Source organism: Neodiprion pinetum, chromosome 2 (assembly GCF_021155775.2).
Source record: "Neodiprion pinetum isolate iyNeoPine1 chromosome 2, iyNeoPine1.2, whole genome shotgun sequence".
In the NCBI taxonomy this organism is placed as follows: Eukaryota; Metazoa; Arthropoda; class Insecta; order Hymenoptera; family Diprionidae; genus Neodiprion; species Neodiprion pinetum.
The window spans coordinates 7,417,013-7,433,053 of record NC_060233.1 but is presented as its reverse complement, the minus strand read 5'-3'; the positions used below and the strand labels follow the sequence as shown (position 1 = coordinate 7,433,053).

Below are 16,041 nucleotides of genomic sequence, written 5' to 3'. Positions count from 1 at the left end.
GTGTATATATAGTTGGTATTAAAGAATCGTCAGAGAAATATAGGTTCAAAATAAAATCACTTCTAAAGACGTTTATGTTTAATATATGAATAAAAACTTATAGTGGAGTATTATTTTTTTTTTTTTTAATTATCTTTCATCCTTTTTTTCGCCAGGCAAGTTTCAGACTATGACTAAAAGCAGCAGTAAAATCGCTCGAAATATTAATTTAATTGCACTACATTTATTGCCAAGCCTGAATTATTTATTGTGTGTGTTGTTTTTTTTTGTTTTTACCTTTATAGACATATATTGTAACACGACGTTGAAAAATCAACTCGCGTTTTTGGAACAATCAACTTGTTTCAGAATTATTAATATACGTATATATTATACTGACTTGTATTTCGATCGTGTATGTATAGTTGGTATTAAAGAATCGTCAGAGCAATATAGGTTCAAAATAAAATCACTTCTAAAGACGTTTATGTTTAATATATGAATAAAAACTTATAGTGGAGTATTATTATTTTTTTTTTAATTATCTTTCATCCTTTTTTTCGCCAGGCAAGTTTCAGACTATGACTAAAAGCAGCAGTAAAATCGCTCGAAATATTAATTTAATTGCACTACATTTATTGCCAAGCCTGAATTATTTATTGTGTGTGTTGTTTTTTTTTTTTTTTTCTTCTACTTGTAAATTGAAGCATCGAGCGTGGGAATTGAACTGATAATCGGGATGTATTAGCTTGGCAAAGCTTTGGGCAATAATATATTGCATCATCCACCATTAACGCATCGCAACTCTTGCGCTAAGATTACAGTACCTTACATACTTCTCCGCACTTTTCATCCTGCAACGTTACAAAATTTAGTTTATCTATTCGTTTTTCTTTTTTTTTTTTTTCTAATTTTTTGACCGAGGTTGAAATTTCGAATTTGAAGACTGCCGGAAGCGACAAATTCCGAATTTTTTGGTGGCGAAACTTGAAGTAAAGAAATCAAACTTTAACGAGAAATCGAAAAAACCCGATGCTCAAAGTTCGGAAAAGGCAAAATTCCGAAAGAACGTAACGCCGAGAACTCAAAGTATCGAAAGTGCGAAGATGAAAAAATGAAAAAATCTGAAACCTTCGAAATTCCGAACGATCGAAGATTTTCAGTTCCGTGAATTTCTGGCATGCTGAAATTTCACGAATTCGAACTTTCTTTGTTTTCGATTTTCGATATTTTTAGGCTCGGAATTCTGATCATTCCCATTTTCGGTATTTCTGATTTTTCACACCCACTCTTCGAGTAAACTACGCTCTGCGAGTGTATTTTAATTTTCGGAAGTTTACTCTATCGGAACTTTAATTTTCTAAACTTTGCTTTATCCTAACTTGAATTTTTGGAATCTTGCTGTTTGTCGTTTCTTTTCGAACTTTGTTTGAACTTTGTTGCTTGTTCAAAGTTTGATTTCGTTGCTTCAAGTTTCGCCACGAAATAAATCGGAATCAGGCGCTTTCGGAACATCTCAAATTAATAACTTCAACCCCGCCTCTTTCGCCTCTATCTTTTTCACAGCAATACAGAGAACCGCTCGTAAATGTTTTTAACCGACATAGTAATGTGCGATCGTGAGATATCGCGTTTGGCGGAAGTTCAAACCGTGTATGTATAATACACGTACTAATTACCGTCCGTATCCAGGCTGCGCTTATATAAATAACGACATAGGCGTATAGATTTCGCGGCGCGTGAGTAAAATTTCCCGGCATACGGCTTCGGGGTGAACTTGACGAAAATAGGAAGCAAAAGAAATAAAGAAAAAGAACCATGAACCGTTTAACGTATGCGAACGAATTTTGATGCGTCCGGTCTTAGCGTATAATTATACATTAACAAACATATTTGTACGTCTGCAATAGAATTCGATCTCGACGTTATCGATTTTTCAACTCGTCGCACGGTGATATTTTGTTCCTTTCTATTTTCATCCGTTTTTCATTTCGATTAAAATCGATGATTTTTTTTTTTTTTGTTTTTTTACATCTCCAGAGACGATTTCTTGATTGGCGCAGCGCGCCGATCTTCGCGGCTATTTTAATGGTATTATAATTGCTAGCTCTGGCTCTGGCCGTGTAAGATTCCCGAGGAGGCAATTACGCCACGTATCTCAACCCGTTCCAAATCATAGCCGATATATGCTGTCCGTATTGCCCAACTCCGACATCCAGCAGCGGCGGTCGAACGGTCAAAATCAGTCCATTGAACCTCCGAAACTTGGATCGATCGATCGATGGACGGACAGATAGATCGATCGGAGCCGCGCGTTCGGACGGCGACGTCTCGAGAAGCCAAAAAAGGAAGGGTTATAGGAATAGTTTTAATTCCGTCGACGGGATAGAGGCGAGAACAATGTTATTATAACATTGTACTCGATCACCGCACGCATAGCGTGCCGATACTGTGGAATGAGAATTCGGATTGCGGATAGAAGGGAGAGAAGAGAAATAAAATAAATAAATAAAAACCCGACGATCTTATCGCAGCTACGAGTTTAATTTCGACTTATTTCGTATTCCTATTTTTTTTCCCGTATTTGTACGCACGCGTATACGTACGTGATCTACGCTCGTTGTTTTTTCTATTTTTTTTTATTTTTCCCTTCCTTCTCATTCTTACATTTGTTTATTTCGTTTTCCTCGCCGCAGCAACAAGAACGCCTCAGGCCTCCGACTTACAACGCCGAGGATTACGCCGTCGCCCTTCGGAGATGGGGAAGACGTCCGATTCCATCACCCGCACCGGAAACTCAGAATGGAACTTTACCGTCCACGACCAGTTCCAGTTCCGGATACGCTTCCGGTTGCGGAGAGATGACTCTGCGCCAGTTTACTTCCGTCAGCGAACTACTGAACAAACTTAGGACTGATCTTAGGCTCGCCTTTCCGAGGTAAGTTCTTTTCGAATATATACCTGTATGTTTTTTGACATTAAAGGTACCTAACGGTGGATTTTATTCAAATATCAAATAACCATGGACTTTTACTAATGAAACAGACTTAAATGCAACCTCGACTCGTTCTTCGTTATTTTTTTCCGATAAATTTTACAACTTTTTCGACACTTGGTGACGAGTCGAAAATACGAATGAGATCTCAGGCTCTCGAACGATTCGCTCGTTTCGGATCGAGCGATTGATCATCAATTGACAACATTTGAATACGAGCATCGGCTGATCGTTAAAAATTGTTTGAGACTCGAGTTATACATTTTTACAAAGGCGTAAAATTAAGGATCTAACATTCGTTCGTGAAACGTGAACGCATGTTCGTTTAAATGGAGGAGAAGCTTTTTTCACTCAAATTTATCGCTTCGCAAGCACGATTCCGTGCACAAAGACCGTTTACCTTCGTGTATATATATATATAAAATACCTACAACTTCTGTGCCGCGACGGTGATTTAATCAAACGGCAAACATGCTGGGATATGATTGTACAGTGACACTTTTTTACGCTCTGTTATTCGTTATACTCGCGGTAATTATTTCACACGCACGGCATATAAATCTCTCCGCAAACGATTTCGGGGCGAATTAAACAGGCGCTTTTTACACCAACGACGAACCATTGATCTAAATCTGACACTCGGGTTAATCGCAGCCACGTCATTTGTCTGAAATTATCAATCGTCGTTTATTCACAGTCGATGTTCGTGAGTTTAAAATTCGTTTCAACGTCAACGTCGACGTGACGTTTCGATCGAATTCTGCCCGATCGATTTTGGTAACAGCTTTCGAACGGATCTCTCGCCATATTTTCAATTTCGACTGTAATTTCATCTAACAAGACGAGTTATCCGCGATGATTTTTGACAGGAAAGGAGATCTACCGCAATAGTAATACGCGCAGAAAATTTTTATTGTATAATACAATATATTACGCATCGAGCGTTACGCGATAGCCGCCGATTGTCTCTAGCGCGCTTTTTGAACTCGTAAAACTGATCTAGCCGTTACATTAATGCCGGACAGTAGACTCATTGTCAGCCACACCTCTCAGCGGCTGCTGGTTTATGAGAAAAAATTCTTCCTAACGATCGCCAGCACAAGAAACCCTCCAGTGTTCTATGCCACCGAGATTCCACCGCCTGAGTACTCGGTATACAATTATTTATGCATAATGTATATATACATATACAATATATATATATATATATAGGAATAGGTATAATACTAAAGGCTAGCTTGCGCTAAGCGAATAAGAATAACGACGTGCGTGACGACGGGCTTTATTTTACAAATTCAAGACCGTTTTATCTCTTATAGAACATCGTATTAAATGGCAATGGTGAAATTCTTTCGAAAACTTGAATTCGTTCAATTTTATTAACCTACGCTGTATTATTCTTCGCGAGAAATATTCTAAGCATTCGATCAATGTCTAAATGATGTTTATAAACTTTGAGGAATATTATATTGGGTTAGATATCATTTTATATTTATTTTTCAAAAACTTCCTAATTCTCTGTATTTGAAATTTTATACTGACTGATCACTTCTCGCACAAAGTGAGAGGAGGTAGATTTTGAATGATGCCTTGTACAAGTATTATACGATTTTACAAAAGAGGTTCAGCCTTCAAATGAAGTGTAAAAATTTCCCTGTCAAAAAAATCAAGTCAACGTAATCGGGCATGTTTCAAAATTTTTGTCCTTTGTCCTGTCATAATTAGATACTGTGACTATATTAGTGTTAGCGATAGTTTGTTTCGTAACGTTTTAGTCACGTTTAATACAACCTTATTAATCATAATCAAAAATCACAACTAGAAACTGTAGAAAATTTTCCAAAATCGCTTACAGGTAACTTACAAATATACGTATAATCTTATCGAAATTCAAATAATTCTGTATCACTTGTATCAGCTTTCATAATTCGTACAGAAAGATCAACTTTTTAAATCCACACATTTGTTATTGGACAATAATTTTCCTGCAACAAGATTATACGTCAAGTTTTACAAGTTTTCCACACAACTTTCAACTGATTAAGATGTCAGGCTATTAAATTTCACATATGATATTGTAATTAAATTCTTACTTAGCGATCCTCGTCACTAATTCATCCGACATGGCATTTTTTTTTTTTTTTTTTCTTTCCTTTTCATGGTTTTCCCCATTAATTATACCGTACAAGCGTTACGTCGTTACAGAAGAGCGTGCAATAATGTATTGCTTATTATTAGATGTTTTATTAATGAGCCAGAGGATGATAAATTCCAACCAACTTTTACGTTTTTTTTTTTTTTTTTCTTACACTTCAAACCTTACGCTTATAAATTGACGGTCCATATGGGCTTCCGTCGATTATCGGCAGCACCCATCGGACGGGATTTATGTGATCAGCTGTTTAGCTATTCCTCCTCCTGCGGGTCTTCTTTTTTGTCTATTTTTTTTTTTTTTTTTCTTCTTTGTAACGTATTTTATTTACACGCTTCGTGTTTGTACGGGGCATTCCATGTACGACCGACAAACGTCCAACATTTTCACGTCGTCGTTAAAACTAGCTCTAAAAAGCGATCGCAGTTTGTTCAGATGTATATTTTTTCTCTTTTCTTTTATTTTTTTTTTTTTTCTTTTTTTTTTTTTACCTCTCCAACCGTTACTTCGTTCGTTCGGATAATTTTTAAACCGAGAATCTGATCGAGTATTATATACTTGGCTTTTTAAACAATGTTATTTCTGTAATTAAAGTGCATTTAAAGATAAAACCTTTTTTTAATTACATATTTATCCGTTCATTGTCAACTGCTGATACAAGTGACGTGATCCGATGTTCAAAAATTAATATAACAATTTTTGTCGCCGTTACGAAGTTGTTTAAAAAAATTTTTGTCGGTGTTTCGAAGAACGTGACGATATTTCACGCGATACCGAAGCAAATGTCATCATTGTAAACAGGAAAATAATTGTTTGAAAAACTTTTATTTCCAAGTTATTCAAATTTCACGTATGTTGTTGGAAAAATTTGAAGATTCGGTCTCGTCGTTATATGCACGTAAGATTCTCGTATGGAACACGGTACATATGTAGGTATATATACCGGAATTTTTATTATCGTGTGATACAGGCGTATATATTTAAAGTATAATAATGTGAAATTTAACAGGTAGAAAATAACTGTATAACGCGTATTATACGAATGCATAATTCACCCATTATGTCTATGCCTTAATGTCCTTCCGTGTGTAAATGTATGTATTCGTAATGATGCTGTGGGATTAATATCTCTTCGCCTCACAATTCACGTCTACATTTCGTTATATCGACACCTCGTTTATATTTTGTCTAACGAACGCATCTCTAATTAGACGCCGGAGCATCGCATCTTCGTTTTTATTTTTCACACGCATGTATAAATATATATACGTACAAGGTGGGCCAAAAATATTGAACCGACTAGAATCGTGAAGAAAATCCAATTTTCCTAACTCCAATCGATTAAGAGATATTCAAGCTGACTCGAATGTTTATCGGTACACGAATATCTCTTGATCGGTTAGAGTTGGGAAAATTATATCTCTCGGTACTTTTTTACAGAGCGTAAAATTTCCTATAAGAATATGGAAAAAATAAAATAGGCACCTCTGAATATCGATATTAAGACCTCATATTTGGCTGTGATATTCTATTTCAGATACTCCAGCGAAATTTTATAGCGCGTTTGAAGAAAAAAATTGGTTTTTTTTTCTATTTTCTTTTTGGAACACCGAAACGTGCATACGTGTATAAATATATATTTTTTTCAACAATTAGGCAAAACTGGTTAATATACTTTCATACCTTCGTTCGATTTCTCTCTCCGAATCTATACCGCGTATAATATTCTTATTCTGTCAGCTCGTTTATAACAGCTATTATAAATTATACCTAAATCAACCCGGTTGGCACATTTTCATCGAGTTGTTTGTTTATTTATTTTGCGCTGTACAAGATCTAGGATCGAGAAACTGTATAATATTAATAATCACAACGAAACTCGTATACGTCATTTTTCTGAACAGCCACTCGTTGTTGAAAGTATTCCGATCGAGTGTCAAAAGCTGACGTATAATTTATTCACATCTTTTCACACGCATACCTCATACAATCCATACATATAGACGTGTACGTACATATGATTGACACACCGCTACGCGAACAATAAATATATAATGTAAAATCCGTAAATTTACGTATTCATATTCATGCATTGACACATACTTGACTGTAATTAATTTTTTGCCGTTCTCTTTCTTTTATTTATTTATTTATTTTTTTTTTTTCAGTCATCCCAACATTAAATTATCGCAAACGTTGGCTACGAATCAGTTATTTTTGCACGAATTCTTCAAAGGGGGCATGATAAATTGTAACATAGCACACTTGGCGTAATTTAATCCATCGATCTATCCATTAATGTTTCTTTCTCGTTTTCTTAGTTTTTTCAAACATCCTATTTTTCATTTCCTGCTTCAACTTTCCGACGAATAAGCTAAATGTGTATGGGAAATTTTGATAAGTCGAAAGGCCATATGGCACGCCACGGCTACGTTGTTTGTAATCGCTCGTTTATCGCTTACACCACGTAAGAATATCTTATATGTATATGTATATATGGGGAATTCCATGCGAACCGACCAACGTCTGACCCTCACCATTTTTGATTTTGTTCAACATTTTTTCTGCAATCGTCTCGATTCTGAAACTGTGTCTTGAATTTTGTCGGATTTTTTCAGAATTTGAAAATGATCTTTTTTAAAACTTTCAAAAACTGTATTTTCCACTCCAATCATTTCAAGACCGGGCCCTATGATGGGCCCGTTTTTTTGACAGACTTGAACATTGTTTAAACGGTTTGAAAATTCCCAAAAAATTCTGAATACTTCTATTTCTGAGAAATTTTTGAGAATTTTAAGTAAGATCCTTTTCGAAAATTACTTTAAATATCTACAAAATCAGGAACGGCGAGGGTCCGATTCGCACGGAATTCCCCATATATATTTCTATCCTATATAACGTTACACGATAAAGCCGACGTATGGTATCATACCGCGGTATCACGATCCGTATAAATTCCAGGTATTATAAATATAATGTTTGCAGTTAACGAGCAGAAATTGTACAGATTTTGTCGTAGATATAAAGGGGTAAAACGCATGCCCGCGTCCAGATGCCTGTAATATACTCGTATAAATATAAGAGGTGTATCCGAATAACTGAACCGTGGCTCACAATGCAAGCGAGCGAGTTATAAACTCTCGGCAACCGTTACGTACCTACACAAATACGTTTCGCCTATATTTATGCATACGTATGCGTTGTAAATATTATAGGTAGGTGTACCATAATATCATCGTGGACAATGATGCGTCGAATTTATGCAACCGACTAGAAATACGTTATTTCATCTATGTATAACTGCGCATCGCGCCACCAAAGAATCCGTCCGTAAATCGATGATCCGTCGTTTTACATCGATTCACATTCGGGTCATCGTGTTTATCTATTTTATAGATAGGTTTGCAGAAAGATACGCAAAACACTCGGATTGTATCCCCTACCTGATGTATGTCGGTGAAAAAATTTCGCACGTCACCTTTAAAACAATGTTTAAACATTTTTTAACGAATCTATGAAACTTGATACCAATTCTTTGTACGATTTCAGTCGACGTTAATGTTTACATGTATCTTTCGTTATTTTTTTTTTTTTTTTTTCAACGCGTTACTTTGCAAAGGTTTTCGAACATCCTTCAGAATTTATGTAAAGTTTTCTTCGCTCGCAAATGTTTTCAAACGCGATCCTTCCGCGAGATTTGAATAAATTTCAACGACCACTTGATAGAATCAAATAATTTTCTACGATTTTTCAAAATTCAAGTTCGACATTTTTTGTTTTATTACACAAGGCACGCAACAGACGTTATACGTACGTCATGAGATCGTATATATTGCGTATTAATACAGGTATCGCGTATACATATAGTTATTAATTACCGCCGGTTAATTAGGTTACCATGTAATTAACCAAGGTGGAGAGCACATGCATATATGTATACCTGATTCCGTGTCACGTTATCTTAAGCATCGCGCTTCATTTCATCACATTGCACGTCGTATAACTGGAAACACATTTTGCAATCAGCATAAATATTTGCAACGTATGAACTTGCAGTGTATAATATGTACGTAGCTGTGTAACGCTGCATTTTAAATCGTTAAAACTGCGATATTTTCGTTGCTTTTGTTTTTCCCATCATTTTTATAGGCACTCTTTAATCCAACAAGCAATTAATAAGTATTTTTATTTGAATGTCGTTATATTCGCAAGCTTCGCGAAGATACCGTGAAAAATGCGGGCATTAAAAATACGGATGTGATGAAAAAAAAAAAAAAATTTGAATGCCGATGCCTCGATTGCAGCGGCGAAAAAATTTTTGCTCGACGAACATATACGGTAAATATCCAATTATGATTTTCAAACAAATCGCAGAGGTTAAATATCTTTCGATATTATTCTCTAACTCAAAGGTATTCGTCGTTATTTTTAATCCTCGCAACGCGAAAATAATCAATATATAAAATCGTGACAAAATTTATTCATCAATCAATAAATCCGACCCATTGAAAAATAATTATCCAAGCTATAAATCTTCTTCGTCTGTTAGTAATTGAGACTTTCACTGTAAATATACATATGTGTACCTACGTACGTAGACAACTTTTCATCTTTCATTCATTCGGTGTTCCGTAGCAAAGGACGAATTATCGCTCGACATTCCAGAGACCCTAGTCATTTTCGTCAGGCCGAACCTTTCCCCGCCCCCTGTCCCTCTCTCCCCCCCTTTTTTTTTCTTATCTCCGATCTCTGAATGCTCGACTCAAAGGACGAGAGAGAGAAAGAGAGAGAGAGAGAGTGAGTGAGTCCGACGATTGAAGAACTGTTTGATAATTCGTGAGGGGGCGATTCATATTCATGCAGGCGTGTATATTTATGAATAGCGCATAGAGCTCTACGCTGCATAATACATAGGTATATATACATATATATATATATATACGATGCAGTCATTAATATGGTATGAGCCGAGTATAATAACAACAGGAATATAACACGCTCATTTTTCCCAAGCCCATAACTAAAATGCTTCACTTCGTATGACTCGTGGGGTTTTAAATTTTCATTTATACATCCATTCGTGCAGAGACACCGACGTTTTTCGTCAACTCTTGCACATACCGGCTCTCGGTCGGAGAATGCATTCCAATTTCTTGCGAGTACCGCGAGCCTGCATCCTCCAGACCTGACGGAGCTCTGCGGCATTTATTATACCGTGTAATACATATAGACTGGACTGGTTGAAAAAAAAATGTACCTTTTTTTGTTAATGTCACATGTTCAATGGTCGTAGGAAGAGGAAATAAGACGCCTCCTGTATTCGGGTTCTTAATATTAATATTTAGTGGTTCCTGAACGCAATTTTACATTTTCTATTCGATTAACATGAGGAAATAATATCGGTTACTTCCGAATTTTGTAGATCAGTAACGAGCCAATCTACATAAATTTCCGATACATATTTTCGTGGGGATTTTAATGATCTACGAAAAATGTTTCTTATAATTTTTTGACAACCAAACTCTTTCAAAAGTTATTCAAGGTCGAAGTTGAAATCATGTAGAAATTCACTTTTTTTTTTTTTTTTTTTTCTTTGAGATTGTCAGCAAACATACTAGACTCATCACAAAATATTGTGCGTTTTTTTCGTGAAGCATTTGAACCGATATAGAATTACGTCGTTCAATTAATTTTCAACTTAAGCAAAAGTATTTTTTGCTAAAAAAAAAGGTGCTTTTAAAGTGGAATTACATATATTGCATATTATTACTTGTAATAATTACCATTTCCAATTCCTAAACTTGGTCAGTAGGGAGAGAAAAAAAAAACATTAATTTTCCATGCCGATTACACATTCATCATAAACAGTCAGCTTTTTCACACTAAAGTACAGACGAAATTTAAAGATACAAGGATTTAATCACAGATTTGAAATAATATTAGATTTGTGGTTTGCCACTTTTTTTTATAAATTAAAAAAAAAAAACCTATAATCATTTCTCACAAAAAGTACCAAAAATCATCAAAATCTGGGTAAATTTAGGGTTTTCTTAATATACTGTACAGCTAGCGTCGAATAAGCGATGACATATCAACATTTCTCGTTAATCAACCCATATTAATTGGAATTATTTCAGGGGTTTTATTATTGTGGGTGCTGGAAGATTTTTCTCATGCACAGACATCTTTGTTCCTTCTTGTTCTTTTTTTTTTTTTATTATTGGTCGACATGCCACTTTTTTCCAACATATAATTTACAACTAATGCATTTCAATCTTACGTAATATCCGCAGATATGCGACAATTACTATAAAAGGTTGGACCGAGTTTTGGGAACGAAAATATATCGCTGTGACATCTGGTGGGAAAATAATGCGTTACTCCGAATGAGCCATATTTAATTTTAAAAGACTTGTTTTATCGTATTTTTTTCGATAAATCGATTCCCTGCGAAATAACTAAAGCTTCACAGCTTGCACTGAGTTTTCTCTACTTTCGTATTCGCGTAATTGATCAAATACATGACAATTTTCCGACAGTCCAGTTATCGCCGCCATATTGCTCAGCCGCGCCCCTATTTTTTACCGATTAAGTTTGATCCAAAGCTCAGACTGATCAACTCCTGCAGATGTAAGTACTGCAGGAAAGCGTCGTTTATATACCCGTTGTTTCATCTTTTATCCGCAAACCTGGGTGAAATCTCGAATGGAATAAGATCGAGTAACGGTATCAGCAATCGAATCAGTTCGTTGGCAAAATGGCCGCCGCGATCATTCCGAATGTGAGATTCGATAATCTTGCACGCAATAAGTTGCAGTTTGCAACTCGTCAGGTTCCTGGTATTATCTGCATAATTACGACTGAATCAAAACTTGAAATTAAAACTTCTGTGCATGAAATGATTAATTGGGAATTACAGGTACGGGTAGAAAAAAATTTATTTATACGTTTTACATACATGCACATATGTATATTTGCTTTTTATACAGAGCTTTGAAAGTACCGCTTCGGACGACGTAAAAGTAGCTAAGTTTTTTTTTTTTTTCCTTTTTTTTTTCATCTCTTCACATCCTTTTACACACCGGTTTTACTCTGCAACTTTAATGCGGAAATTGAGGAGTGACGTGAGCTTGCGGCTCTTGGCAGACTTCGTTCTATCGAGAGCCGACAGCTGACCAATCTCTAGCGGCACATCCTTTTGCCTGCATCATCGTACACGCTGAATGCACTATACGTACTACGCAGGAGGCGAGATCGAAGAAATCTCAAGATCATTAGCCTTTCGATACGGGAATCTTATACCTCGCGTACCTAATTCAAGACCTTGCATAGCATACCGGTTGCAGTTTGCACGCGTTGCATGTCTTTACTACAAATGTACTCGCTGAAACGCGTAAATTCAAGATTACATACCTGTATTATCGTCTCCTCGAGTTCAGATTTTAGAAATAGATTATGCGCGAACTAGGGAAGGATTCGGTACACGATGATCTGTCTGTGCCGTTGCGAAATCTCAGCCCGCTGAAGTACTGTTACGGACAAACGCCTCTGTGGTGATTTACACTCGACATCGGAGCTGGTATAAATTTGAACATTTCCTCGCAGTTATTTAAATACCTATGCACGTTTGATCGATGTTGGCAAATTATTTTTCGACGTGGATTTGTCAGCTTTTCTAAAATCGGGCAACGACGGGACAACTGCGGAAATCATTGAATTCGCACTGCGTAAAGTTTTTTCTATTTCTGTTTTTTTCTTTCTTTACCTTCTGAAATCAATTGATTAATTAATTAATTAAAATTAAATAACCCTACAGACGATTGTAAATATTGAAAATTATATTCAAGTGAAGATTACAGTACTGGAGAGTGGTGATAAAATCCACCGACACCCTTTCGAACTGTTTAAGAATAAGATCGTGGTTGGACAAAAATGGATATTCCTTTTACTAACTTTATTACCCTAAGAATATAACTGAAATGGTAGTTGAATATCTAAAAGGTATGAATTTTCCGCCTACAAGTATTCGTAAATGAGAGAATTGTTAATTTTTATCTATTTAAATAAAAAAAAAAAAAAAATTCCATTATTATTTTCTATCTCTCTCAACTCGATTTGAAAGCCAAACTTTTCGCAATAAGAAATCCAAGATCGAGGCACTTGAATTGCAAGACGCGAATATCCTGGAGTAGGTTGCGCAATTATACTTACATTTTGTTGCGAGACGAAAGAAGAGTTGCGAACGTTTGGCGAGCACGGCAGCTGCGCCGCAGGAAAAGAATCTATAAATCAAGGTGAGCTGTCAGGAGAAGCGGACATGCTGAGAGATTCGGTTTTCGGCCATAATTCGGCCCTTGTGTATATATATATATATATATATATCCATATACACATCATGTATACATATGGGGCGTTCCACGCCAACTCATTGTCGGTAAAACGTTGATCGTTACATTATTCAATTTCATCAAAGATTTTTCCTATCTCGTTACGACCCCGTAAAATCTTCCAATACGATTTGCGCATACTTTTAATCTCTCATCTTTACCCTGTATGAATTTTTAAACTCATCTCACCAGTTATCGAATTGATTTTTTTTTTGGACCATGAAAAAGAAAAAAAAAAGCTGCCGTTTTAAGAACGTTTATTTATATTTTACGTATCATTTTTCATATTTCTTTGATCGGTTTCACCAATTCCCGTGCATTCTCAACGTACATACCGTATCTCCAATTTGATTTCTAATTTCTTAAAATTGTTTCTCTAGTCGCGAAACACATTCGCGATGTTTTTTTCCCAAGATTTCTTTTCCAAACACTTTCCGAGTTCTGATTTTTCGTTTACCCGTTTTTTTTTTTTTGTAGTCTAAATACCACCCGCCATTTTTAAATATCTGAAAAAAATCCGTTAGTCGTAGTGGAATGCCCTTTACGTACGTTGTACACACGATGTATAACATATTCGGTATTGCATACATATCTGTAGGTATTGTATTCATTCACTTGAGCGTGCAGAGAGGTAGAAGAAGTTGGAAACAAGAGGCTGTCCTGCGGGGTTCCAATTAATTCAGCATTCGCTTGACACATTTTTCTCCAAACAATATACATACGTATAAATACCCGCACACCGTGTAGTACGTACGGAACAATGCAGCCGCATGCAGCCTCCGCGTTTACTCACGATCGGCATAAAATATTGCCTACCTACCGCAACTCTTGCGCATGCGCAGCGCAGGCATACCGACGTTACGTGTATGTTTATGCACGCCAGGACTATTCGTGCTTACTTGTTACACTTTTGTATCCTGGCTGCATTGCCAAAGAGACGCTGGACTCGAGTTTCGAATACGAACCGGTGCTGCGCGATCAATAGTTTAGTCGTTTTTTCCAATTAATCGAATTACACTGGTCTTCGACGAAATTATTCTTCAAATAAACATATTATATAGATACGAAATGTGTCTGGTTTTCATTTTTTCCCGTCACGTATGTATTACGAAAATAACGTTTTGTTAAAAAAAATAAATGAATGAATAAAAAAACTAAATATTTTTTTAAAACAAACAGATCTTGAATCGAGACAAAGAAATATTTACTTCGCCGCCCGTGACCATTCGTTTAGTCGATTCGGTGACTTTTTTTTTTCTGACAGTGTGCGGAACTATAATAGCTCTGATTAACGTTGCTCGAGAGCGGGTAATTATTTTCAGGGCTAATGAGAGATTCCGAAGAGTCTAACTCGGCTGCGCGCTGAAGCGAGCTTAAAATATATGCGATAATAAAATCACAGCATCTCGGTTTATTGCCGCGGTGTTTAAACCCGACCGTCGTCGTAACTATCGCTACCTGTAATCCAGTCGACGTTATACCTACTCTAATTCATCCTCCGAAGCACCGTATCACCATCCGCTTCGTCGTTTGCTCGAGAAGAGAAATTCCTCAGCAATACTTATCAGGCCTCAATCTCGTCTCGACTAGGATCTTGAAGCCCTGTCGTTGTGTGAAAAAGAAAATTATAAAATGCAAAGATACACATTGAGAAAAATTTTTAGTTCCGGTTACCGAAGTGTCAAATTTTTCAATAAAATAACGGTATAAGAACAATAATTTCTGTCGTCAAGCGAGCTCACATTTATCAGAATTAACAAAACATTCCGGGTGGGGGCCAAAAACCTTGGAAGGATGAATATTTCGAACGGCCGATATATCGAAATTCATCTTTCGTTATTTTATTTTCGCACGTTTGAATTTTCAATATATCGGTCATTCGAAATATTGATCCTTGCAAATTTTAACCCCCCTCCCCGCATATTTAATCTTCGCACTTGATAAATACGACAACGTTTTTTTTACGTCTGTACGCTTGATGAAAAGAGACAAATCGATATAACGAAATCTTTTGCGACCGTTCCGGACCGTTCGAATTTCTCAAAATTGAATGGAACGTGATTTTCCTCGTTTCAGTTTCGTCCAGGAGTTCGCCTCGGCACCGGCAGACGGGATAACTCTGCTCCTGGAGACCCTGAGGGGTGTCCAACTCGCTCAGAATTCTCCACCCTCCGGTCAAACTGGTCCGAGAATCGGTACGCGAAGAGCAGCTCTGGACGAATTGGGATGCGTCGAGTGTCTCGCTGCTTGTGGCGAACGATGCGCCGACGCTCCGAGACTCCTTATCGAGGCTCAGCCGGGGCTTTTGGCTCTAGCCGTTTGCCTCACGAGCAGCCTAAATCGTTCCAGAGTTCTGGCCTTGCAGGTAAATTGCTGAATTAATTTCTTCACCGACGAGGAGACATTTTTTACCCCTCAACAAACACATTTTTCAAGTGTGTTTTTTTTCTTTATTTCCTTCTACTTCGATGGTCTGAAGGAAATTCTGATTCAACAATAAATATTTCAGAGTTCACGGTGCATCGGTT

At 36.6% G+C, this 16,041-nt stretch overlaps 1 protein-coding gene and 1 long non-coding RNA gene across 6 annotated transcripts in view; one reads left to right on the top strand and one right to left on the bottom strand.

The window, feature by feature from the left end:
* mwh (multiple wing hairs) overlaps positions 1-16,041 on the top strand; it is a 55,368-nt gene that overhangs the window by 32,959 nt on the left and 6,368 nt on the right. For all 4 annotated transcript variants that reach the window (XM_046609710.2, XM_046609711.2, XM_069133255.1 and 1 more), the window contains exons 3-4: positions 2,676-2,917; positions 15,590-15,878. In XM_046609710.2, the coding sequence (XP_046465666.1) occupies positions 2,676-2,917; positions 15,590-15,878 (531 nt within the window). The remainder of the gene's footprint in view (positions 1-2,675; positions 2,918-15,589; positions 15,879-16,041) is intronic.
* LOC124211059 (uncharacterized) lies at positions 12,109-14,245 on the bottom strand. Of its 2 annotated transcripts, none has more exons than XR_011176301.1 (3): positions 14,102-14,245; positions 13,338-13,408; positions 12,109-12,894 (listed from the first exon to the last, which is right to left on the bottom strand). It is a non-coding gene; the product is annotated as an uncharacterized lncRNA (long non-coding RNA). The 2 variants fall into 2 exon arrangements; XR_006881375.2 differs by having other exon boundaries at positions 12,109-12,702.